The following is a 24,137-nucleotide window of genomic DNA, read 5'->3' as shown; positions in this document are numbered from 1 at the left end:
ACCACCACCTAAGGCCCTTGCCTTCGCCGAACCACCATCTGAGGCCCTCGCCTTCGTCGGACCACCACCTGAGGCCCTCACTTTCCCTGGACCACCACCTGAGGCCCCTCACCTTCACCGGACCACCACCTAATGCCCAGAGTTCTGCCATACCACCACCTGAAGCTTGAAGTTCTGCCAGACCATCACCTGACACCCGGACTTCTGTCATATAGTTATTATTTGTAATATGATCGCCCTTGGAGGCGAGTCAACCTATTGTAACCAACTCAAGTTCTAGTGGAATCATTTTCAACTGGGGCAGGCCTTGTGGTTTTTCCCTTTTTCCAAGGCTTTCCACATAAAAATCTTGTGTTATATGTGTGTGAGCTGGATATTCGTGCAACGTAGTATTTTAACTCTATCACTGCATATATTCTAGTCCGCAACAAATTTAAAATTTTCAAGGGGTTGAGGGCAATCCACAACTAGTGGTGAGTGGTGTGTATTGGGCGATGATAGATAGGTGATTCTGATAGGGTTAGGTGAAGGGCATCACGTTGTGGTGATTGGAGGCGATTTAATAAGAGATTAGAAAAGTTACACGCTATATAAAAAAAATTTGTTCGATTGAATGATTTTTAAATAAATAAAAAATAAACTAACTACTAAAAGGTAAATACATTAATAAACGGGTTTGCATTCATTTTTTTAACCCTCAAACGGTTAAATTTTTAATAGATTAATAATATAAGTTAACTTGCTAATAAAACCCGCAAATATGGCCGCATAAAATTATACAACCGGACGGTGCTCCAAAGGAAGCTCTGCAGAGGTCGTCAGCTAGGGCGGGAACAAAAATGCAGGGCGGTATTGTCTATGGAGGGCTCAAATACCAGGTAGCAAAACCCCCCTTCTTCCCTTCGAAGTCGCAATTTGAGCTCTCGATCTCCAATCATCCGCCTCCCTTACCTTTCGTTACTGAAAATTTTAAAATTTGCTTCCTATATCCAGGCTAGATGCATCGCCGACGTGAGCGCCGATACTGACAATACAAGTTTCCTTGCTGGAACCGTAACCCTCAAAGAAGAAAATGAGGTGAGTTCTTTTTCTAATTATATTCCCCAGAGCAGAATCGCTCAAGAAACATATTGAATTTTAGGTGCATTTCATCCGACTTTCTCCCTATGGAACGGAGCTCGTCTGCGAGGGATTATTCTACCACCCTAGCGAGATTTGGGATCTCAAGTCTTGTCCCTTTGACTCGAGGATTTTCTCCACGGTCTTCACTTCTGGTAAAGCCTGCGGCTTCAACCTGTTTTACTTTATTTTAAGGGAATTTATTAAGGTATCAATGGATATGATCAATGTTTTCTTATGGTACTAGTGCAGCACTGGTTTTAGTTGGTAAGTGGATTTTGATTGGTGAGCATCAATCTAATTAGTGGATCTATGTTACTACTCTCAGAGGAAGAGAGATTAATGGTAGTTCGAGTGTGGCGTCAACTCCATAATATGGGAGATTGAGAAGGGGAAAGGGGAGAAAAACAAGTAACTGGATTAGTTCCATTTGCCCAAAAAAATGAAGTGTTTATAGCATAACAAAGACTCTTAAGGACACATCGTCTACTTATTATGCATTTAATACTCAATATTTATGTATAAACTATGAGACCCACTAAAATAAACTAACTTAATCTAAGAAGTATATTCATGCTTATTGACTTTCATCATTATACACCCATTCAAAATCAACCTTGCCCTCAAGATTGAATCACATAACAAGACATAGTAGATTGAAGTAAGAAACCCATACAAGATTTCTGAGATATGAAATGTCAGCAGGGATGTTAGCAAACCTGCAGAAGGTGGCGGACCATATACCAGTTTTCATTTCGATGATCATCTGTGACAATAAAGGTGGTGACTATTCCACCACTTGTTGCTTTGTCTTGCAATGACTTTGATGCAATTGTAGTCACCTTGTCCATGGCATGAACATTTTAAACAATTACCGGCAATAGCCATTTTAGTGTATTAGGAAGAGATGCTTTGATTTCTTTTTCAATCAAACAACAAGCTTGAGAATTGCTTGCATTTTGGTAAGGGTCCAGTTCTTCATAAAACTCCAGCCATTTTCATCCAAAATAAAAAAGAAAAACTGTATGATACGCCCTAGATCTTGATAATATCACGAAGTTATGGGGGCTCTTCTTAGGATGATGGAGTCAACTTTTGCTCATTATTTATTTCAAGCCCAGTTAATATCTGATTGATGTCGCTTATAATCTCCAAAAATTGACTAAGTTTTTGTTTGATGTTCTTGAGGTGTTCTAGTACCTTAAATGCTCTACCTATGTCATTAGTTGTTGTTAAAAAGCGGCATTTTGTCAAAAACCTTTGCGACATGTTGTATGTTGCTGCACTAGGAGTACGTTGAGATATGGAAATTCCATACGACGAAAACATTTCACTGTTTGACAATTTTTTGGGGAATAAATCAGCTGATTTTGTGCAAGAGGTTGTGTTTTATATGGTGATGCGCATGTAGAGCCTATATAATTTTGCAAAGTGAATACCAACTAGTTGTGTTCCAAGCATTGTGATAGTGTGTGAGTTGGGGGTTGCTTGCGTTGCTATAAGAATAATAAATTTTGGATAAAGGCGTTGTAGCTGAATTCAACAGTGAAGAGTTGAGTTGAGATTTGAATTTATTGATAGAGATTTTGAAGTCATAAATGTGGGACGATGAGGGCTTGCATATGGAGCTAAGTGACTGGCGATGGAAGCCTTGATGGATTAGGAGTCAAGTCAGGAAGGGGTGTCAGTTGATGGATTGGTGGAGGTAGATCTAGATGCGATGGTAGATCTTGGAATGCTATTGGATGAGTCTATGAGGAGATTTGATTATAGGTCTGATGGAGTTTAAGGTGGGATCTTGAAATAATTGTTAGAGGTGATAGATTTATTATCTCTGCTCGCAATGCCTCAATGGTTAGGGATCGATGATAAGCATCAATGGATGTGGATCTCTTGGCTAATCATGTGATTTGGGTCAGGGCCGGATGTGTTAGAGGTTGGTGATGTCAAGGATGGTGGAGCAATTGGTGGCGGCGGCGTTTGAGGCCCCGTGAGAACACCAATTGTTACAACTTCGAGAGGAAGAGGGATAAGTGACGATTTGATAGAAATGACAACTCCAAAATATGTGAGATTAGGGGAAAGGGAGAATCATATGCAAAGGGATTAGTTCATTTTTTATTCATACACTACTATTCTCAAAAGGAGAATATTTATAGCATTACAAAGACTCTTAAGGACACATTATCTACCTATTAAGCCCTTAAGACTCGCTATTTATCTATAAACTACTAAGGCCCACTAGAATCTACTAACTCAATTTAACTTCATTAAACTTATTGATCCTTTTCAATCTATTTGAAGTCTTTCTTGCCATTGTGCAAAGTGCTTGTTTTCAAATCAGTCTCTGGCTTAATTACTAGAGCATTGTTTCCTTATGCATGACTGTAATAGTTCCTTGATTGCCAATTTCATGCCTTCCAAAACATTATGTAGCTCATGTTCTATGCGCTCTGTTCTTCTATATTGGTTATTTTTCATCCATTGTTGTTTTTTCTATATTATCTAAACTGATGAGGACATCGCTTAGAGATTCAGACACGTGTACCGGCGACGGAATCGTAGATCGACAGCTATGATTCAATGTCTTTACTTTTGACACATTATGTTTTATTTTGTTTTGTTGTTTTCCAATTTTACTGCTATGAGGAGTATCTTGTCATTGTAGCTCGGAGGGCAAGTTTGTACTTTTACTTTTTCATGTTAGAGGCCTATATATAGTGTCCCTATGTGTTGTAGCAGGATGATGAATATTTGAATGAAAATTTTCTTTTGCTTCTGCTTCTTCTTGGGTGATCACTAGAGAAGGGAGAGAGAGAGAGCTTAAGGTGAGCAAGTGCAAGGCCCACCAGTCGTTGGAAGAGTCCACGGCTCGTGGTTAGTTTATTTCTATCTTAATTGTGTGTTCTTTCGTCTTCCTTTCCCCAAGTCACTTGCCGGCCCCTTCCTACCTCCCCACCACCGGTTGCTTAACCTCCTCCACCCAATTCATCCTCTAGCTCCACCACCTCAAGCCCACCCTCTGACCTAGCCCACCAACCCGACGCCTAGTCGCCCCCTTCCCCTTTTGCCGGCGCACCCCCCCCCGCATCTTGTACCAACTGACATTATCGATTGAAGAGCACATTCCACCAGGTCGTTGGATAATCGTTGGCCATCCACAACTTCCTCCACCGTCGGATACCTATCCACCGACAAAGATCCTTGGCGTCATCTTCCTAGTGGTAATCTCTCTCATCGTGTGCTTCGTCCTCCTCCGCTAAAGTCTAAGAGTGATTGAGTGAGAAGGAACTCTAAGTGACCATATCTTGATGTTACGTTGTGGATTCTTGTTACTTGCTATTAGCATTATTATTTTATTTCGTAGTTATTGAGATTGTCCTGTCATCCTACTTGTAACTTTTGTCATTACTTAATCTCTTATTGAAAATTCTACGAGTTTGAATTGAGTGAAGCATAAGTTCTTAAATAGCAAAGTTCATGTTCAATATTTATTGTTAAAACCTAAGCAACTCTTGCCATATGTTTGTTTCACATCATAAACTGTTCCGTGCTAAAAGATTTTTATTAGAAACAAGCTTCTTAGAATTAATTTATAAGGGCTCGGTGGTGTTTCCAAAATGATTTACAGGCTATATGAGGCCATTAAAGTGATTTTTCTCTTTAAATTTTATCATCTAAAACACTGTTTGCACATTCAGTTTGCAATCCACAGTACTCTGAACTTTCTTGGTTTTAGGTGAAACATACGGCGCATCTATTTGGGAGATCCCAGAATTGTACGGTCAATCAAATGCCCCACAACTAGAGGAACTTGTTTCTCTCAAGGAGCATGCATCGAAGCTCAAATGGTACATTTTATTTAATTTCACATAATGACAAAATTTTCCATGTATGGTACAGCTTATCTATCAGCTTCTTTATGCTTAGTTCATAAAATATTGTGGTATTTGATTGGGCTTTGTTTAAATAACGATGACACATCAGTATTCTTTCTCTTCGATGCATGCTACAAAGGGCGATTTAAATTCTAGTTGTATGCATTCCACCAATGAAGGAAAAAAGTTAGAAAATAAGCTGGTCATTTTTTGTAAGTTTATGGGCATTAATACAATGCTGTCTTGTTTGTTGACTCAAATCCCGTGCTCTAATCCATGCTATCGATATGCCCACCGTGAAATACTCCTTTTTCCCTTATGTGATGGTCTTTCTTGTTCATGTACATTTCTCTCCATCTATATTTTATTCAGTCCATATGCAGCAAGCAGTCGCATGAAGTGCCATTAATCTGAAAGAACATGTATTGAACTAGAAAAGCCTTGTTCCTCTCCCCTCATTTGCTAAACAAAGTAACAATCCTCAAAAGCTACATAATTTTTACTAAGAAATTTTTATTAAGGCTGCTGTTGTCTGAAAATTTTGGAGACAAGCAATTGTTGGAGAAGCTGTGGTGAAAGTTGCTATTGTGAAGTTATTTTTTTTGTTTGGTAGACATGCTGTTTGGTTGTTGATCATAACTTGAAGTTGATTTCACATGTTTGGTTCAAGCCTACTATTTGTGCTATGAAAAGCCAGAAAACCATTATTCCCTAGAACTTCTAAAAAATAAAGGAAAAAAAAAAAAAACAAATGCATCAAGTATTCTACCAACGCATTTTTTGTTTTGTTTTGAGTATATTCTAACTACTACTTAAAACAAGATCTACTAAAGTTTATAGTAAGAAGCATGTAGATGCATTAGAAAGATCTAAGATCTATAACATATCCGAGTTATATAAAAGAGTTCTACCAGCAAATTGTCGGAAAAGTTTATAAGCCGGGTTGATTCACCACTTGTAGATTATGTTCAGAACACAAAATACAATGGTAAAAGAGATCATGTATTATCCATATAAAGAGAAGGCTTTCACTGATCAACCATATAAACAATGCATAACAAAATCTTATAGGGATTAAGTTTGCGGGGAAAGATGATGTTTATTTTTTGTGGGAGAACTGAGGCATAGTTTGTGAGGACTGAGGAGTTTTTTCATGTGTGGAATCTAATTATGTTGATCACTCGGGTTGTTTTGTTGCCTCAGGCCTTAAGTTTCTTGTGCTCACTGGGGGGTGCGGGGGGTTTACCCACTGCCTAAGTTCGGGTGCATTGCATCATTTTTTTTACAATGCTGTGTACCCAATCGCCCCTTGCGTTATGTTCCTAAGCGCCCCAGCATTGAACAACAGAGAACTGAGCATCGCAGCGGTCTAGATACGGCGCCACAACGGATCAAGATAGAGGTTTGAGCGCCGTAGCGCCCCAAATTGGCGTCGTAGTGCTGTGAGACAAACTGGATGGTTTTCTTTCTTGTTTTTTGAAGGGTTGCATCCCTTGGGGTTATTTTACTTGGCTTTCTCTTGTATTTTGAATGGTTAGACATTTAGAACGGTGCATGTGAGAAGAGAAGCAAGGAGAGAGCGAGAGATATGTACTAATTTCTCCCAATTTTCATATTGAAATTCTTGGTGTGGTGTGGCTACATGTCTCTATTTTGGGTTTTTCCACATTAAATCATGGTGTCCTTTACTTTCTGCTGCTTTTAATTTCTTGCTTGTTTTGTCTTTGTGGTGTTTACTCCTCATCCCCAACAGAGTTGTGGGAGAATTGATTGCTGGATGATTTGATGTGGTTATGTTAAGAGATAAGACTTGATGTTGGGCATACTCTGCAAGTGATGGAGAGGTGAGAGGAAGAACTTAGTGTACCCAATTTGGAGCTATCCCTGTAGATAATTTGATCTTAAGAGTAGGTTTCTTTTATCATTTATTCTATTCATGATTCAAATTGTAAGCCATCAATCCCTATATATAGGAACAAGGTTACAAAGATAAGGTCAACTTTTAAATTCAAATCTTATCCATGCTTTTCTAGACATCAGATTCAAACCATTGAAGATAATTAAACAGGACAAAATAAATCAAATTAAATAATGAAATATTTTGAAATAATTAAATATTGATTTAAAAATATTATAAATTGGTTTCGTTCAGCTCCTTTGTAGTTCCATTTAATTTCTTTTTGAATGACTCGTGAAAATTTGGTCTTTCCTTGATAAAACTGGTGGATTTGTATTATATCAATTTATTGGGCTAACAAAGAACTTTTCTCTCGAGGAGTTTGGTGGAGTTTATAAAGGATGCAATTGCATCAATGGATCATTTGATGAAAGAAGCGTCCTTAAAATCGAAGAACAACATGAGGAATAAGTCTATCGAACATAGATTTGAAGGCTTGGGTATTGGGCGGCTCCAAACTTCATGCACTTATAAAATATTGACAATGTGAAGAAATAGTGAATTAATTGATTGTGGTAGCATCCGCATAAATTTGATCTACAATAAGTGTGAATGAAGTAAACTATGATGTATAATCCTTTGAAGTAGCATATATCTTCTGAGGTAGTGGCAATTGAATTGGAGCAGGAATCTCAATATGAAGCTGACAAAGATGAACTGTTTGCCTTGGTGGATCTAAGGACATCTTCATATATTCCCTCATACTTTATGAGGCTCGTTTGGGACAGCTTTCTTTTATAAACAAACTTTTTTTTACTTTTTTTTTTATTTGAAACTTTTGTACTAAAAAGCCCTTTAGAAAACAGTAAGAAAGTTGTCCCAAACGAAAATTGAGTCTTTGTTATGTTGTTTGAACTCATATGTTTTTGGTCATTATTTGAGGTTGTAGTTCCTTAGCTATTTTTTGTCTTGCAGCTGAAGTAATTACTGAGTGTTATTGTAGTGGACTCTTGCATGAGTAGGCTCATCTACCCGATATTTATTTATTTATTTGCGTGCTTTGCACACATTAAAAATTTTGTAATTACTTCTGATCCCTCCATTCCAATTTGCCTTTGTTATGTGTTTTATGAATAACCAATTGTATGTGTTGACATGCTAATTTTATTTTTTTTAATAGAATTATCATATCTTCATTATTATAAGTATCCCAATAATTTGGAGTTTAGGCTTAATTGTTTCAGGATCAGCTGTGATTTTTCAAACTGATAACTACATTGGGTTTCTTCCTGCTTGGCCTAGTCTTTTCATTTCTGAATCTTCTTGTTGAATTTTTGTAATCGGTTTTGTAATTCTTTTAGCGCATTCAAGTTATCCTCTTAACAGTTTGCATGCATGGTTATCGTCCGAGTAGGCCATCCTATTTGTGTCTGCTTCATAGGATCATTTCGCTGCTCTTATCCTCTTTCTGATTGTTTATTCTCTGTAACAGTATTCTTTGGTGGCCACGGGGGAGGCACGATAAAGTGATTAGCATTGATGAGGGAAATCTTTTCTTATGGAGCATAGATTCTTCTAGTAAAACAGCCAAGGTGTGCATGGAATATTTGGATCCACTAAATGTACTTGGTGGTGAAGTTTTTTTTTGGGTTACTTTTTTAGTGGTGATGAAGTTATTCTATTAACCCGAGATAATTTATTTTTTGCTGTTGTATATTTCTTTAAGTTCACATGCATATGGTTTAGCCTAAGCTTGTGTCACCACTCTTTGTGTTTTATTTTGTCATTTGAAATCATTATAAATGTATAATTATTGTGCTCTAAATATTAAGCGTGCAAATTCCTTAATTTAATCATCCTGTCATGTATGTTCTACATCAGTTTAAGTCACAACACAAATGCTCATAAAAAGCTCTGGGAGTTGTTTTGAGATAATTTAATCAAATAGGAGGAAAAACACCGGAAAAGTTAAATATTTGGGTCATTGGCATTACAAAAAAATGAAAATGGAGGATTTATGTGAACTTAAAGAAATATACAACAACATCAAGCCTTTGTCCCACTATGTGGGGTCGGCTACATGAATCCTTTTTTGCCATTGTGACGGTTAAAAGTCAAATTCTCAAACATCAAGTCAAATTTTTGCCATCCTCCATTTTCAGTTTTTTGTAATGCCAATGACCCAAATATTTAACTTTTCCGGTGTTTTCCCTTCTATTTGATTAAATTATCTCAAAACAACTCACAAGGCTTTTTATGAGCATTTGTGTTTTGACTTAAACTGATGTAGAACATACTTGATAGGATGATTTGATTAAGGAATTTGCATGTTTAATATTTAGAGCACAATAATTATACCTTTTTAGTGATTTCAAACGACAAAATAAAACACAAAGAGTGGTGACACAAGCTTAGGCTAAACCACATGCATAGGAGTTAAGGCCGTAAAATGATCAATTAATCTAGCATTGCATACATGAATGATTCAACAATAAATCTCTGTGCTAACAATAAGATTAATCACTAAGAGATATCCCTCACTCAACTCTCTAATAATACTAAGTTTTAGCGGAGGAGTATTGACACTATTCTCATGAATTTACTAAGACCATAATTGAAAAGTAACTACAAAGATAAAAGGGTCAGAGGAAGAGTTTACCCAAAGAAATAGAAGATACAAAGCTTTGGTGGCTGTTTGGGTGCTTGAGATGAAGTAGACGGCAACCAAGACCCTTCTTGATGTGGTGGACAGCAATCGGAAACTTTAGGACAGCACACGAAGATCTCCCGACTGGCTGGACAGCAGTAAGAGATGCAGAATTTCTCTGAACAGCAGCAGTTTGGTCTTGGACAGATATTGGACAGCAACCTTTCAGGTGCAAGAAACGTTGGACTGCTCTTCTAGGCTGCTGGGAACTTGGGACAGCAAAGTGTGGTCTTCCGGAGCGCTGGACAGCAAGATATTCTTGTTGGAATAAGGGGACAACAAGCAAAACTTCAGGACAGCAGCAGTTTTGACCTTCGACAGGACCTGGACAGCAACCAAACAACAGGAGCAGCAAATTTGGATGTGTGGCAGGCTCTGGACAGCAGGTCCACAAGCTTCCAATCCTGGACTGTAACTCAGTTCAGGGGAAAACAAATTTTGGCTGATTCATTGAAGGGAAGTAGGTGGAGTAGGGATCACAAGCTTTCCCTAAGGCTCTCTCCTCTCATGAATTAATTCAGGAATTGATTTAATTGTGGTGAGGGAAGGAGATGATTTGGTTTAATTCTGAAGGTAGAGTCCTGATTTTTGGAAAGAAATAAAGGAGGTGGGGCCTTGGTAATTTCTGCCAGGAGAGAGAGAGAGAGGGTGAGATGTCTAGGTGCAATGAATGTGGGGGAATTTGAATTAATTGAATAATCAATCTCGGATTTGTGATTGATTACTAATTAAAGGGGCTTTCCAAACTTAGGCGATTTTATTTAGGAAGGTGTTAGAATTTTAAATTCATTTTGAATTTAAATTCAAATTCTTTCCTAAAATACAAGTGGCTAAATATGGAATGTATTAATGGGGAATTTTAAATCCAATCCAATTAGAGATTAATGTGGATTTGATTTGAAAACTTTCCAAAAATAGAGTTCTAAATTTGGAAAGATTTCAAAAATCAAATTTGATTGAATAATTTACATCAAGGTTTTCCAAAGGAGGTTTGGTGGAAAAGGTATGTAGGGAGGAAGGTTTGAAATTTTGGAGGTGTTGACTGTAACGGCAAAACCACCGACTTTCCCACCGACAAACCCAAACGACACATCCGCTCCTACACCGACATACTCACGAAATAAAATAAACTCCCTTTCATTCGGTAGACACACGGCACACAAAGCTCTGAGAACCGGAAGAAAATCACGAGGCAAGGAAGTTGGACGACTTACCTCCATCCTTCCACCGTCGCCGGCCGACTCACCAAAGCCGAAACTGTCGTCCTCTCGCCCGAGCCGCCGAACCATCCTTCCACCTGAGCCGACGCCTTCGAACCCGCCGCCTCCTGCCGACGTCGAACCCACCGTGCGTCAGTGCTTGTGCAGAGATGCCTCGTTAAACTCTAAACAGTAGCATGAGGCCGAACAGTATCTTTTTGTTCTAGTTCAAGTTATTGTTCTGATGTGAAACATAAAAGGTATTGCAGGGATTTAATAAAATTAGTTAAGCTTGCCAATTTTAAAATCAATGTTCCACAAGATAAGATTCTAGGATTTCTTAGTTTTTGATTTGCTTTGGCATGTGGTTACAAAATAGATTAGAAGGGCAATTTAAAATAACAACAAAAATTATAATAAAGCTAGATGCGCAAGTAACAGAAATCCACCGATTAGCAATTAGAAAATTCACCTTGAATTACCCTCACTCACACTCTTGGGGGCTATTTAGCGGAAGAATAATTTCAACAAACTTAATGACGCCACCAAAAGATAGAAGACGCATACAATATTACCCAATGAAAACTTATCTGGAGGGAAAGAAGTCGGTGGATGTTGGAGAATTTGCCACTGCCCAGAGGTTTGATGCTCGCCGATGGCGGTCATTAAAGTGATGAGGATCTGATCAACGTAGTCTTCGACAGTGTGGTTGATCTCCAAGTTGATGTCGAAAAAGGGTGATCTCAACACATCTACTCATCCCTGATGATCGTATACGAACCCATGGTCTTGTTCAGGATTGGCCATTCATGGGGACTTAGGTCGGAGTTGTGTTTCTTCTTCCTTGGATGGTGTATGAAGCAAGGGAGAAGAGACGGAGAGGAGGAGGGAGAGGTTTGGGTGGTCGGCTAAGGCTAGGGGTGGGGCCACTTTAATTTTAGATTTTAGGTTTATGTTGGCGGGGGACAAATAATTTAAAAATCTGAAATTTAATTTTAGATTTCAAGGAGGGAATAATTCAAAATTTGAATTTCCTCCAATTGAGCTAGGGTGGGGCGGCATATATACCTAGATGGGAGGGGCTTTGATTGAGAGCATTAATGGGAAAAATTAATTAAGCGAGAGAGAGGGATAGGGGGGGCTGGCCAAAGGAGGGTGGGAAAGGGTGTCCACATTCAACGAATGTGTCTACATGCAATGAATGTGGGATTTGGAATTAAATTCAAATTAATTTCAGATTGTGAGTGATTAAGGGAGCTTCCTAAAATAGATTTATATATTAGGAAAGGTTTTGAATTCAAATCTATTTGAATTCAAATTAAGGGACTTTACAAATTGATAATTGGATAAATTAGGAAGGTATTTAAGAGGCAATCTGATTTTGAAACAAGGGACTTGTGGAGGAGTGGGCCGACGGCTAGGGTGAGAGGGTAGGTAGGCCGACGGCTAGGGTGAGAGGGTAGGTAGGCCGGCGGCTAGGGTGTGAGGGTAGGCCGGCGGCTAGGGTGTGAGGGTAGGTAGGCTGGCGGTTAGGGGAGGGGCCAGATCTTGGGGTTCGGTGGGGGAAAGGGTTTCCAGTGAGGCTTGGGGCCGTAGGTTTGGGTGGCATGGGGAGGGGGGCCGGTGGCTTGAGGTGGAAAGGGAAACTGGGGAAGGAAGCCGACAATTTGAGGAGGAGGGGGAGGCCGACTATTTTGGAGGAAGGTGAGAATGAGGCCAGCGGCTAGGGAAGGAGAAAAGTGGGAGGAAAGGTAGGGGATGGAAAATCGAGAGCCGGACTCGTCCTGCAGCTAGCGGGAGTTGCTTTGCCCTCACCTAGGGACTTTACCTCTCACTAGAGCTCTCAACACTCAATGGAACAAGAAAGCAAGAATTTCGTTCATCAATTATTCTCATACAATAGTGAGGGCCCTCATATATAGGCCTCAAAGCAAAAGAAAAATACAAAGACTCAAATGCCATCGGGGCTACAACACAAATTAATCCATCACAGGGGTACAATGGTAAAGACTCAAACATAAATAAAATAATACATGGAATGCATCATAAATAAAGACTCATATTCGTAGCCGTCGATCTACGATTCCTCCGATGATAGACGCGCCATAATCTCCTGCTGATGTCTCATCATGTTCTGTACAGAATAGCTTCTTTATGCTTGTTGAATTATAGGCCCACTTACTCTTACTTGACAATCTTAGAAAATGAAGTACATTATATTTACAGTTAATTGGTCTTTTAAAGCTTTAGCAATTGCATTACTTTTAATTACTGCCATAAATATGCAGGTTTTCCGGTAATTATTCTGATGGATGATTTATTTATATCCAAATCTCAATAATATTTCCTTATATTTTAAGCCTTTGATTTGTAGCCAATCATGTGGACGTGATTAAAATTATTTTGAAGGATATTTAGGGATGCATAAACTGGAACTACAAAATATTGATATGATACATTGTTTTTCCCTTCAGTTGATGTCTTCCTCACATTGATTTCATGGTACCAACAAAATTGTCCATGCTTCTTTCTTAGGAAGGCAAATTCAATTGAGAATGCACATTTCAGAGACGTTGATTATAACCCCAAGAAGCAGCATATAATTGTGAGTATTTAAGCATCTTCTGAAGAAAACCTTCTTCACTTTTTGCATGAAATGTGCAAAATTTTATATAGATTGGTTTTGTAGATATAATTGGGAATGCTTCTTGTGATAGTATAGGTAAATGTTCGATTTGTTCTAGTAATCTGTTTTTCTTTCTTCAAATTGTTGCTGATTTACATTTGATACAATTGACTTATTATCTCACAAAGAACCTATTGAATCAAGATTATTACAACTACTTTGAAAATGTCAAGTAAAGACTTTGTCAACATCATGACTTGGAAGGTTGGTTAGTCTGTTTGGGCTAACTTGAACATGTTAACTCTAACCGGTGGTTTGGGCTATGTTATCCCTTATCTAACCCATTGTGTAGGCTCAAATGTGGTTTCACGGCTGCTGCCCTCTTTGGGCTTGTGGCCCTAGCAAAGTGTCCATCTCTGTCCACAGCTATCGTTTGTTCCATTTGTAGGGTTTGATATAAATGGGTTTGAGTGATTTCATTTTCATTTGAAATTAAAAATTTTTAGGAGCCTTTACTTGTCATATAGGCTAGGTGGCCAAGTAGTTTGTGCATTTATAATGATATGACTTATGATTAGACTTTAACGCTCAAACTTTGCTATTGGAAATACCCGGTGATCTAGACTTAATAATTTGAGTGTAGGGAGGCACATGACGTAGGCCTTTGGCCTCTGATATTAGAGGAGCTTATGTATAGGTCACAAATTGAGAAGAGCAGCACAATGGGTGTTATAGCCCATCCATAGATGAGGTATCCCTCAAGTGAATATTCATTGTAAATGATTTTGAAAAGCTTATACAAATGTAAAGCCGAACATTTGATCAAAACTTGTGTCACCTGATCTGAGGTAGACTACATTGGTCACCTTGCCGCATCTGCCATTGTAGGCCTTGGCAATCCCCTTGAAGATTGAAATTTGGTTCCCTCTTGTTTATCCATTAGGATATCAGGCATTTTAGGTTAATTGCATGCATGTTTTATCCTTGAAAATCAACTGAGGTGTTGAAAGAGAGTTATTTGTATTATATTAATCATGCCTTCACCTTGATATGCACTCAAGGAATTTGAGTAATGTGTCATTATATGTTCAATATTCATGGGGATAAAGTCATCCAGAAGTGGCGATCTTATTTGTTGGGTCGACATTTCACTGTCAGGACGAATCAGCGAAATCTAAAGTACTTGTTGGAGTAGAGGATGCTACAGAGGAACATCAGAGATGACTGTTTAAGTTATTGGGATATGGCTTTGAAATCCAGTACAGACCAAGGATAGAGAATAAGATAGCGGATGCTTTGTTTAGATGTATGAGGGAGCTACAAGAGACGGCTATGTCGATACCATTGATACTGGATTGGGAGGCACTAAGGAGGAGAGTGCGCGGGATGAAGAGCTGGGGAGGATTATGGCAGATTTATTGAAGGATGAAAGTTGTCACCTTGGCTATTCTCTAGAAGGATGGGAGTACAAAAGACATACAGGAAACTCGTTGCAGAGTTGTATTGGAAGGGGATGCACAAGAATGTGGAGGAGTTTGCAGCCAGTTGTTAGATTTGTTAGAGTAACAAGTACATGGCCATGGCTTCAGGAGGATTATTGCAGCCCTTAGCTCTATCAGATTGGGTGTAGAGGAGGTTTCCATGGATTTATAGATGGGTTACCTCGATCAGAAGGGTTTACATTGATTCTAATGGTGGTGGATAGATTGAGCAAGTATGCTCACTTCATTTCCCTACGACACCTTACATTGCAGCGACATCTGTAGCAGCATTCGTCAGAGAGGTTGTTAGATTGCATGGGATACCTGATTTTGTAGTATTCGAGAGGGATAAGGTATTTCTCAGCCAGTTTTGGAGGTAGTTGTTCAGGTTACAGGGGACGGTATTGAAGATGAGCACTACTTAACACCCATTGATAGATGGGCTTACCGAGGTGGTAAATAGGAGCTTGGAGACCTACCTACGATGCTTTGTGTCGGAGACACCTAGGATGTGGGCCAAGTGGCTAGTATGAGCGGAGTACTGGTACAACACTTCGTATCACCCTGCCTTCCAGATGACCCCATTCAAAGTGTTATATGAATGAGATCCACCTCACATAGTATATTTTGGGCAGAGTAGCACTCCAATTTCGTTAGTAGAGGAATATTTGGAGGAGCAGTACTGGGTGTTGTAAAAAAACATCTGTTGAGAGCTCGATAGATTATTAAGACATGGGTGGACGAGCATAGGAAGGGCATCCAGTTCGAAGTGGGGGATAGGGTGTTCATAAAGCTTTGACTGTACAGACAGAGGACGATCACTCATAGGAATGAGAAGCTAGCTCCAAGTTATTTTGGCAATTATGAGATACTAGAGAGAATCAGAGCAGTGGCGTACGTTTAAGGTTGCCTGCCACCATACATCTGGTGTTTCATGTATCTTAGTTGAAGAGAGCTGTGGGGGATCACACAGTGAGTTCAGAGCTGCCAGCATTGTTGATTGAAGATTTGGAAGTGGTATTAGAGATCCTGGATCTCCAAGGGGTGCGCCAAGTCGAGAGAGGAATTTAAGAGGTGTTGATCAAGTGGAGGGACCTTTCCGATTATGATGCTACATGGGAGCCTTACAAGAGGGTGAAACATCAGTTTTCATCTTTCCACTTTGAGGACAGGGTGGTTTTTTGGGAGCAAGGTATTGATACACCTGGACCAGTCCATGAGGGACTGGTCCAGCTACCCAACCCTTGGGACGGCTCATATATTATGCAGCAGGCTGCAATTTTCGCCCCCTTGGGGTGGGGTCCACTACCTAATGGAGTTTGTATAGGGTGTTGTTTAGTTCTTTTGAATTACTTTGTTATTTGCTTTAAGTAGATGTTTGCATTTGGGTTAGGGCATGCTTTTGGTGGCTGATTTCTGTTTTGGTGCTTGGCTTCTTGGGCTCTAGCGGCGTCTAGAGAATTGGGAGAGCTAGATCCTCCACTCGAATAGATGATCAATTGTATGTTGGTATTTTCAGATTCCTTTCATCCAATAATACAAAAATATCTACTATTTTTTGTTTTTTCTTGGAGTTTGGGTGGAGTTTTCTCGCTGATTTCCCCAATTTGATACGTAACGCTTGAAACCTACTAGCGTTTCTGTTAGACCAGTCCAGTGGACTGGTCCAGTCGGTCCAGGCGGGACCGGCTCAGACAAGAACAGGGCGGAAAAACTTCCGCTCGCTGGGATGCCGAGCGAGCCGCACAGTGTGCGGGAGCCAAATAGGAAAGAAATTTTGGGGAGTTAAGAGGGAAATTTGAATGTAGGGACTGTTTAGGGAATTCCTTTTGATTTGTATGCATTAAATAGTTGATTTTCCTAGGGTTTGAGTATCTTGAATTTGGCTGAAATTTGAGATCTCTTAGATTTAGGTTTTCTTTGGGTTCTTGGCGTTGCCAGAGATTTGGGAGAGATCGATCCTCCTCTCGAATTGAGGATCAATTGTATCTTTGCTTGTGTTCTTGATTCTACTAGTGAAATACAAGTGCTCTATTGATTTTCCTACAAGTTCTCTCTCAGTTTTCCTTTATTTTTCACTGTTTTCGGCTGAATTACTGCTGTGAACAGCAGTTTCCCTGCTGTAGTGCTTGATCTGGGGTGGATTTGCTTGTGCAAACAAGTATTTCCTATCAGTTTCCTATCATAGGGCTTACGCTCATAGGAAGTGGAACCTCACAACTAAATAAACCTTGATGCTGTTCATCAGAGAAAATTTGGTTAATTTAAATTCCAATCTATCTCAGGGAAAATGGGACCTTAAGCTTGCGAAAGCAGGATTCGTGTCGTAGTGCAACATTTCCTTTCCTGGGCAAACAATGAAGAGCTAAAAAAGTAGTTCTTATTTGTAGAGAATTTGAAATGTAATTCATTAGGGCCCCTTTACACGAAGTTGCCTACAGAGAAGAAGGCCACTTCCATTAGAAGTAATTTTAAGGAAGCGTTCAAGGAAGTTAGGAAGCATCAAAATAGCAAGCAAGATAAATGGTGTGCAGAAAAAGGGCTTTTGCTCATCTCCAATTCTAATTTGTGGGAGTAAGTGAAGCTAAATGTGGAATCATTATCCATAAGGCTCTTCAAACAACAAAAATAAAAAAAAAAAGAATTTTTGATGTGCAAGTGGAGAACAAAGAGTAAGATATGGATGGAGAGGAGGGGGAGGGAGAGTTGATGGCTAGTGTGGAAAGGCCTTGGGAAGAGAAAGAGAGTGGAAATAAATTGAAACAGGAGTAGTTTGACATGGGAAAGTATGTTGCTACATGCTCATTTAAATGGAAAAAAAAATAATTATGGCGAGATTAGAGAACTAAGAAAGATAAGGGATAAAAATTGTGGAAAATATCCCAGCTCATGAACCTTATAGTCTAAGGAAGCTATGATTAATGCTTGAATTGCTTATTTTCCTTTAAATATGAATCATTTATACTGTTTATTTGGCATGCACAGGAATAGAGTTATTATGTGTTAACCTATTGGTTTCACCACACAGTGATAATAAATATTTCTAATCCATCCAAGATTTTATAATTTGGAGGGATATTAATTTCGTGCATTTGACATATATCTTATTGATATTTTTCTATTACGCAAAATAGTATGCACTACTTGTAGCATAGAGATACGGCTCTCTCAGGTTATTGTTAGAACAAGGCACATGTGGACAAAATAGTGTGTTCTATGTGCATTAAAATGTCATAGCGCATAATGCATTCAACAAATTATTTTATTGGCTTAGTTTCTTGTTTATTTTTTAAGTTGCTTTGATTATCATTCGTTTTGAGAGCTAGTAGTATGGAAGAATCTACAACATTTGATGTCAATCTAAAGGGGAAAAAAATGGATCTTCATTTAGGCCTGCTATACTTGCATATGTCATAAAAATAATGAGGGTGAAGAAGATTATGATTTTGACGATCATAATGATGGGCAAGATCATCTTGGTGTATGACAATCATAATGATTCTAAGAATTATTAGTTAGTGTTTGTTTAGCATGATACTTATAAATAAAATATTTCTTAGATCTTAAGCTCTAAAGTTTTATATTTTATCCTAATATTATGCATTATTATGACCATGATAGTTTATTTGCAAATCTAATTTTTTTCTTTGTCATGATGGTTAAGTTTTCAATTAGATTATTTTCATTAACTTTCATGCATGTTAGCAGTTCGTTAATAGTTTGTTATTTCAATCATATATATGAAAATTTTGAGTCATTATTTCTATCATGATTTTTATTTGTGAATTTGGAAAAGCTGCTTTCTATTTCAGAATTTTGAGCTTTGATCAATTGAATGATTTTATGAATTCCAATGAGGTTGTCCTAGTATATCATGAGGCTTTCTTTTCTGGTTGTTTCATCCTCTTTCTTTTTTTTCTTTCTTCTCTATGTTTTTCTTTATTGATTGAAACTGATATTGCGTTTAGTCAAATTAACTACAATCTAGATTTTTTTAATTGCATGGAAGTTTATTCGCATTTATAGTTTCATGATCTTTAATTATAGCTAGTAATTTCAAGTAGAGGCTAATTTTCTAGCAGAATTGGATTTCAGTCTACTTTTACTTTTCATCTAAGGTAGGGAATAACTGGTTAGGCTTAATAGCTTTTTTGCAAAATTTGCATGCTTGTTACATTGTTTTCAACATTGCATGTTTAAACATTCTAGGCCCTGAATCTTCCTACACCATGCAGGAAGGTTGTCTTTTGCTTTATATGGTATGTTACATTATTGAAATTTTACTGGATGCAGTTTGGACTGTATTCTTAAAATTGCAAACCAGAAGATAAAACCTTATCCTGGATTGCCTTAGCTGTCAAATCCACTTGGTTTTTGGGTTAAAGTATCATTGGATATTAAACCTTCTCTAATTTAATTCTTAGAAAACAATTTTCATTTCTATAACAATCTCAAGTTCAATATAGTTTCATATCTTTGATTTGCTTATATGCTCCAAGTCTGTTCAATATTGCAGGTCACTGCAGAGGATGAATCAGGGATTCGTATTTGGGATCTCCGAAAGCCCAAGTTTCCTATGGCTGAGCTTCCTGGGCATGTACATTGGTACTTCATCTTATTTTACTGTAAGACTACAAATATAGTCTATTTTGAAAGACTAAAGAGTTCACATAACTGATTTGCATAACAGTTCTCTTTTCCTTACATTCATATGATGGCTGATTTTGTTTTGTTTCCTCTTGAATGTGATGCACAGTTTAAGAAATTGAACTTGTTTTATCTCTTACCTTTCCTGTTTATTTTTATTATTTTCTGACCAAGGTTGAGTTCACTATAATTTTTAGGACATGGGCTGTTCGCTACAACCCTGAGTATGATGATCTTATATTGGTACCTACCCGTTTATTTATGTATTCAACCTTTTTGTTTGCCTCTTTCCCGCTCCCCTCTTCATTATGGTTCAGGTACAGGCTACTTAGTAGTTGCTCATTAATAAGATAAATACATACAGACTGCTGGAACAGACTCGGCTGTAAATTTGTCGATAAGGCTTTGGATGTGAATGCGACGATCATACTTCTTGAATATTGTAATTGGGTATTTAGCTGAACTCTGCTTTGTCCCTTCGGGGCCATATGAAGTTCTCTTTAGACCCGATCATAATATTCAAGATGAGTTTACATAGTTTTAAGTCTGAACCATGTTATGAAAGTTTATCTTTGTCCCCCGGGGTGATATACTCTTTCTAACGAGTTGATTCGACCTTAGAATTAGAGCTCAACCTTAATTTTAAAATCCCCAAAGAAAACTAATATTTTTAAAATATGTTTTTCAAAATTCCACCAACAATATCATACAGTACGAATACATTCATACGGTACGATCTATTCACAGAATCATCCTACAAAGCTCTACTTGTATGGTACGAAATAATATTGTACAGTACGATCTACAGAGAAAGAAAACTTTAAATTTTTCATTTAAAAACACTTTCCCCCTGTGTGTGTGCATAGTTACTCAGACTTTTATGTATTTTGTGGCCAGACTCAAAAAAATAAAAAAAAAAAAAAATATATTGCAGACTCATACTCCTAATCTACCCATTCTTGAGTCTTCATGTCGTCCTGAGTAGCTTTTAATCTTTCTAAAATGTTAGTACTCACAGACAATAATAAATAAAATAATATTCAATGAATAGATGATTCAAACGACATTATTTGTCATCATCAAATTCTCAAACTCGGGGTCATGGGTTGCAACAAAGGGAGATATGGAATTGCATCACATCGCTACAGGAGATCAATTGGCTGACATATTCCCCAAACACTAGCATTTGACACCTTTAGCACCTTGAGGACTAGATTAGATGTCATATATATATATATATATATATATATATATACAAAAAAATTTATTCTAAGGCTACTCCTAATCATCACACACCCACTACAAAAAAAAAAAAATTGAATTTAACATTTTATCATACTGTACGATACTATTATCGTACTGTACGATATATCTTGATTGACAAAAAACACAACCACCAGCAAATTCACCTCTGTTGATCGTATCGTACGACCACAATTGTACAGTACGATACAGCGGGTAGGCATTTAACCCGTCTGGTACGACATTATTACTCATCGTACTGCACGATACATCCCTTCGTAGGGTACGATCCACATCACTAAATAGATTGGGATGAATTAACTCTATTGGGTACGTTATTATTGGTGTTCATACTATACGATACTTGCATTCGTACTATACGATCCACCTCAGCAAACGGATGAGAACGACATTAAAGGGTTTTAGTACGATATAATTGTCATTCATACTATACGATACACCTGTTCATATAGTATGAAACTTTTGGTCAAAAGTTTTCCTGACGACCCTTGGGACGATTGATATTCTTTTGATTGTACTGTACGATACCCATCGTACTGTACGCTTTGACCACCTTTTCCCGATACGATTTGTCAGAACAATTAATGCCATATCATACTGAACGATATCCTATCGTTTTGTATTATATTTTAAACAACTCTATAAATTGGCTGGCAAGGCAGAACTTACTTCACTCACCTCTACTTGTTCCTTCTCACCTTTCACTCAGCCTCTACACGATGTCTAGTTCAAGCAAGAGAGGTCGTATGGTTTTGGGAAGCCCGTCTTCCTCTCTCCGCCACAGTGCTCAGTTCTTGAATGCTGACAATGAGGATGCATACCATAAGTTCAAAGCATGCAAAATTATGACATCCAGACTGCTCAATCAGGAGGCCTTGAATTTCGAGGAACTAAACCTCTTTGCTTCCACCACCCTCCAGTTCCTTCTCACCCTGGCCTTCCCATACAACTCTTAACTCCTTTTAGAATTCCTTGCAAACCTAACCTACACCGTCGACAATCTCATTTTTCACTCCTTTGTTTGTTGTCAAAATGTCAAAATTACAAAAGCCGACATCGCCCAATACATTGGGCTATCTACTAAAGGGCCTATGGTTCGTTCATTTCTCACGAATGACTTTGACTGGAGTGAGGTTAATCAAGTCCTTAGGAACATCACATTTTATCAACACCAACCTCTCGTAGAATCACTCACTCGAAACTCCAGAATCATTCAACACGTCCTTAGAACCTCAATTATACCCAAAGTTGGCGATCGTGTTAACATGACCCCGACTCTATCTGCCACTACATATCTTATTATGACCAACACAAAATTCGATGAGGCTAATTTAATTATTAACTACGTTCGCCATATGACCTTTGTTTGTCTCCCTACTACTCGCCTAAAACAAAATATAGCTCTTCTTCACCTTATAAGATACATCCTTCAAAATAAATATCAACTGACCTATCCTGGTGAACTCGATAATCTTCCAATCTATTATATGCACGCTTCTTTCCGTATTCTTTTCCATAAGAGACATGAGCCTGAAGAACCCATCTTTGATGAAGAAGAAGGAGAAATGCCCCAGCAGTAGCTTCAGCTCGACCACGACGACATGCAGTACCCCGAGCTCCTGCACCAGCTTACCCTCACGATGATTTGGTCAAACGCTTCGACCAACTTCAGACCCGTCTCAATACGCACATTCAAGAGCAACATCAGTAACATGAGACTGACATGCACTGGTTTGGGGAACGGTTCAATGCGATTGATCAACATTTTGACACGATCCTTAACTACTTTCAGCCACTCCCACCTCCACCACCAAGTGATCAGGATCCTTCCCTTTGAAGTGGTTGTGTTGTACTTTTCTTTCTTTAGTGTTTGCTCCTCTTTTTGGTGCTGTTAAAAGGGGGAGAAGTTTGTTGTAGTTTTCTTTATATTGTAGTTTATTTGTGTTAAATATAATGCATTTCCTTTCGTATTGCATTTTCTCTTTAGTATTTTTCTTGTTCTTATTTAAAAAAAAAAAAGCCCTTCGAACTTACTAACAACAAAAATTATTTGACATCATCGAAAAGGGGGAGATTGTGCGACCCATGACCCTGATGTTGAGATTTTGATGATGCCAAATAATGTTGCCTAAACTACTTTTTATTGAATATCATTTAATGTTTGCTATTGTCCGTGAGTACTAACATTTCAGGAAGATCACAAGCCACTCAACACAATCGGAAGACTCAAGACTAGTTGGATTAGGAATATGAGTTGAACAATGTATTTTTTTATTTATTTTATTTTTTATTTTCTTGAGTCTGTCCATAAACTGCAGTTAAGTCTGAATAATCATGCACACATATAGGGGAGAGGGTTTTTAAAAGTAAGAAATATAGTTTTTCATTCTCTGGTAATCATATTGTACAAATTTATTTCATACTGTACGATCTACTATTATAATATGTGTTCTATGAACACATCGTACTGTACGTATACTATCATACGGTATAATCTATTTCAAATCCAAAACCCTAGCCGTCATGATATTTCAAGTATGATATTTTGTGCCGTTCGTTCTATACGACGACGTTTGTACGATACAGTATATTTTAAATACATACTTAATTTAACCCGTGATTAGTGCAAGAAATTAAGGCTTAATTACAATTTTCAAATCATACTGTACGAACCCATTCGTACAATACGATGAACAGAGACGAATTCTGATCGTCCGTGAGATCATCCTGAATGATCCTGTGTTTTTTGTCTCATCATATTGTATGATTACAATCATACCATACAATGAACAGAGACGATATTTGATTGTCCTGGAATTCGTCCTATACGATGCCTTGATTTTTACTATTTGTACGGTACGATGTATGTCATTCCATACGATGAACAGAGACGACTTTTGATCATCCCGGCTATCGTCCAGTACGAGTAGTGTGTTGTGAATCATACCGTATGATATATTATTGTACAGTACGATTAGTGTTTGAACTATTTGTACATCTTTATAAATGGACGAAGCTAGTTTGTACATATCGTACTATACGACCAATAATCATACTGTACGATTGTAACGGCTACCTTTAAAATCTCAGGGATTTTGGAGCCCATTTTTATGTGAAAAACTTGTCGTATTTTGAGAGAGAGTGAAAAAAGAGAGAAACGTGAGTAGAGAGAAAATCCTAGAGAGAGCTCTTGAGAAGTTTGAGGGGTTGAGAGAGGTAGGAGAAGGTGAGCTTGGTGAGGGAGAAGAGGTGTGAGGGAGATCACACGTTTGCTCCGATCTTGCTGCAACTTGCTCCTCCTGTGGCCCAGGAAGAACTTT

General features: G+C 38.1%; 1 protein-coding gene across 1 annotated transcript; it reads left to right on the top strand.

Moving 5' to 3' along the window:
* The first annotated feature begins 753 nt into the window (after positions 1 to 753).
* LOC110105112 (WD repeat-containing protein DWA2) lies at positions 754 to 19,969 on the top strand. Its single transcript, XM_028693473.1, has 10 exons — positions 754 to 878; positions 994 to 1,077; positions 1,142 to 1,274; positions 4,859 to 4,970; positions 8,387 to 8,558; positions 9,800 to 10,061; positions 13,275 to 13,405; positions 19,424 to 19,512; positions 19,752 to 19,797; positions 19,919 to 19,969. The coding sequence occupies exons 1-10, from the start codon at positions 840 to 842 to the stop codon at positions 19,967 to 19,969; spliced, it is 1,119 nt and encodes a 372-aa protein (XP_028549306.1). The 5' UTR covers positions 754 to 839.
* The last annotated feature ends 4,168 nt before the right edge of the window (positions 19,970 to 24,137 follow it).

Source organism: Dendrobium catenatum, unplaced genomic scaffold, assembly GCF_001605985.2.
Source record: "Dendrobium catenatum unplaced genomic scaffold, ASM160598v2 fragScaff_scaffold_292, whole genome shotgun sequence".
NCBI lineage: Eukaryota > Viridiplantae > Streptophyta > Magnoliopsida > Asparagales > Orchidaceae > Dendrobium > Dendrobium catenatum.
The sequence above is the reverse complement of the archived record's forward strand: the minus strand, read 5'-3'. Positions and strand labels throughout refer to the sequence as shown.

Bases quoted from the DNA above. Each gene is read 5' to 3' on its own strand.
- LOC110105112 (XM_028693473.1), top strand. From the start codon at position 840: ATGCAGGGCGGTATTGTCTATGGAGGGCTCAAATACCAG. The intron at 4,971-8,386 runs GTACATTTTATT...TCTCTGTAACAG, and splicing joins CATGCATCGAAGCTCAAATG to TATTCTTTGGTGGCCACGGG. The intron at 10,062-13,274 runs GTAGGTGGAGTA...TTTTCCCTTCAG, and splicing joins GGCTGATTCATTGAAGGGAA to TTGATGTCTTCCTCACATTG.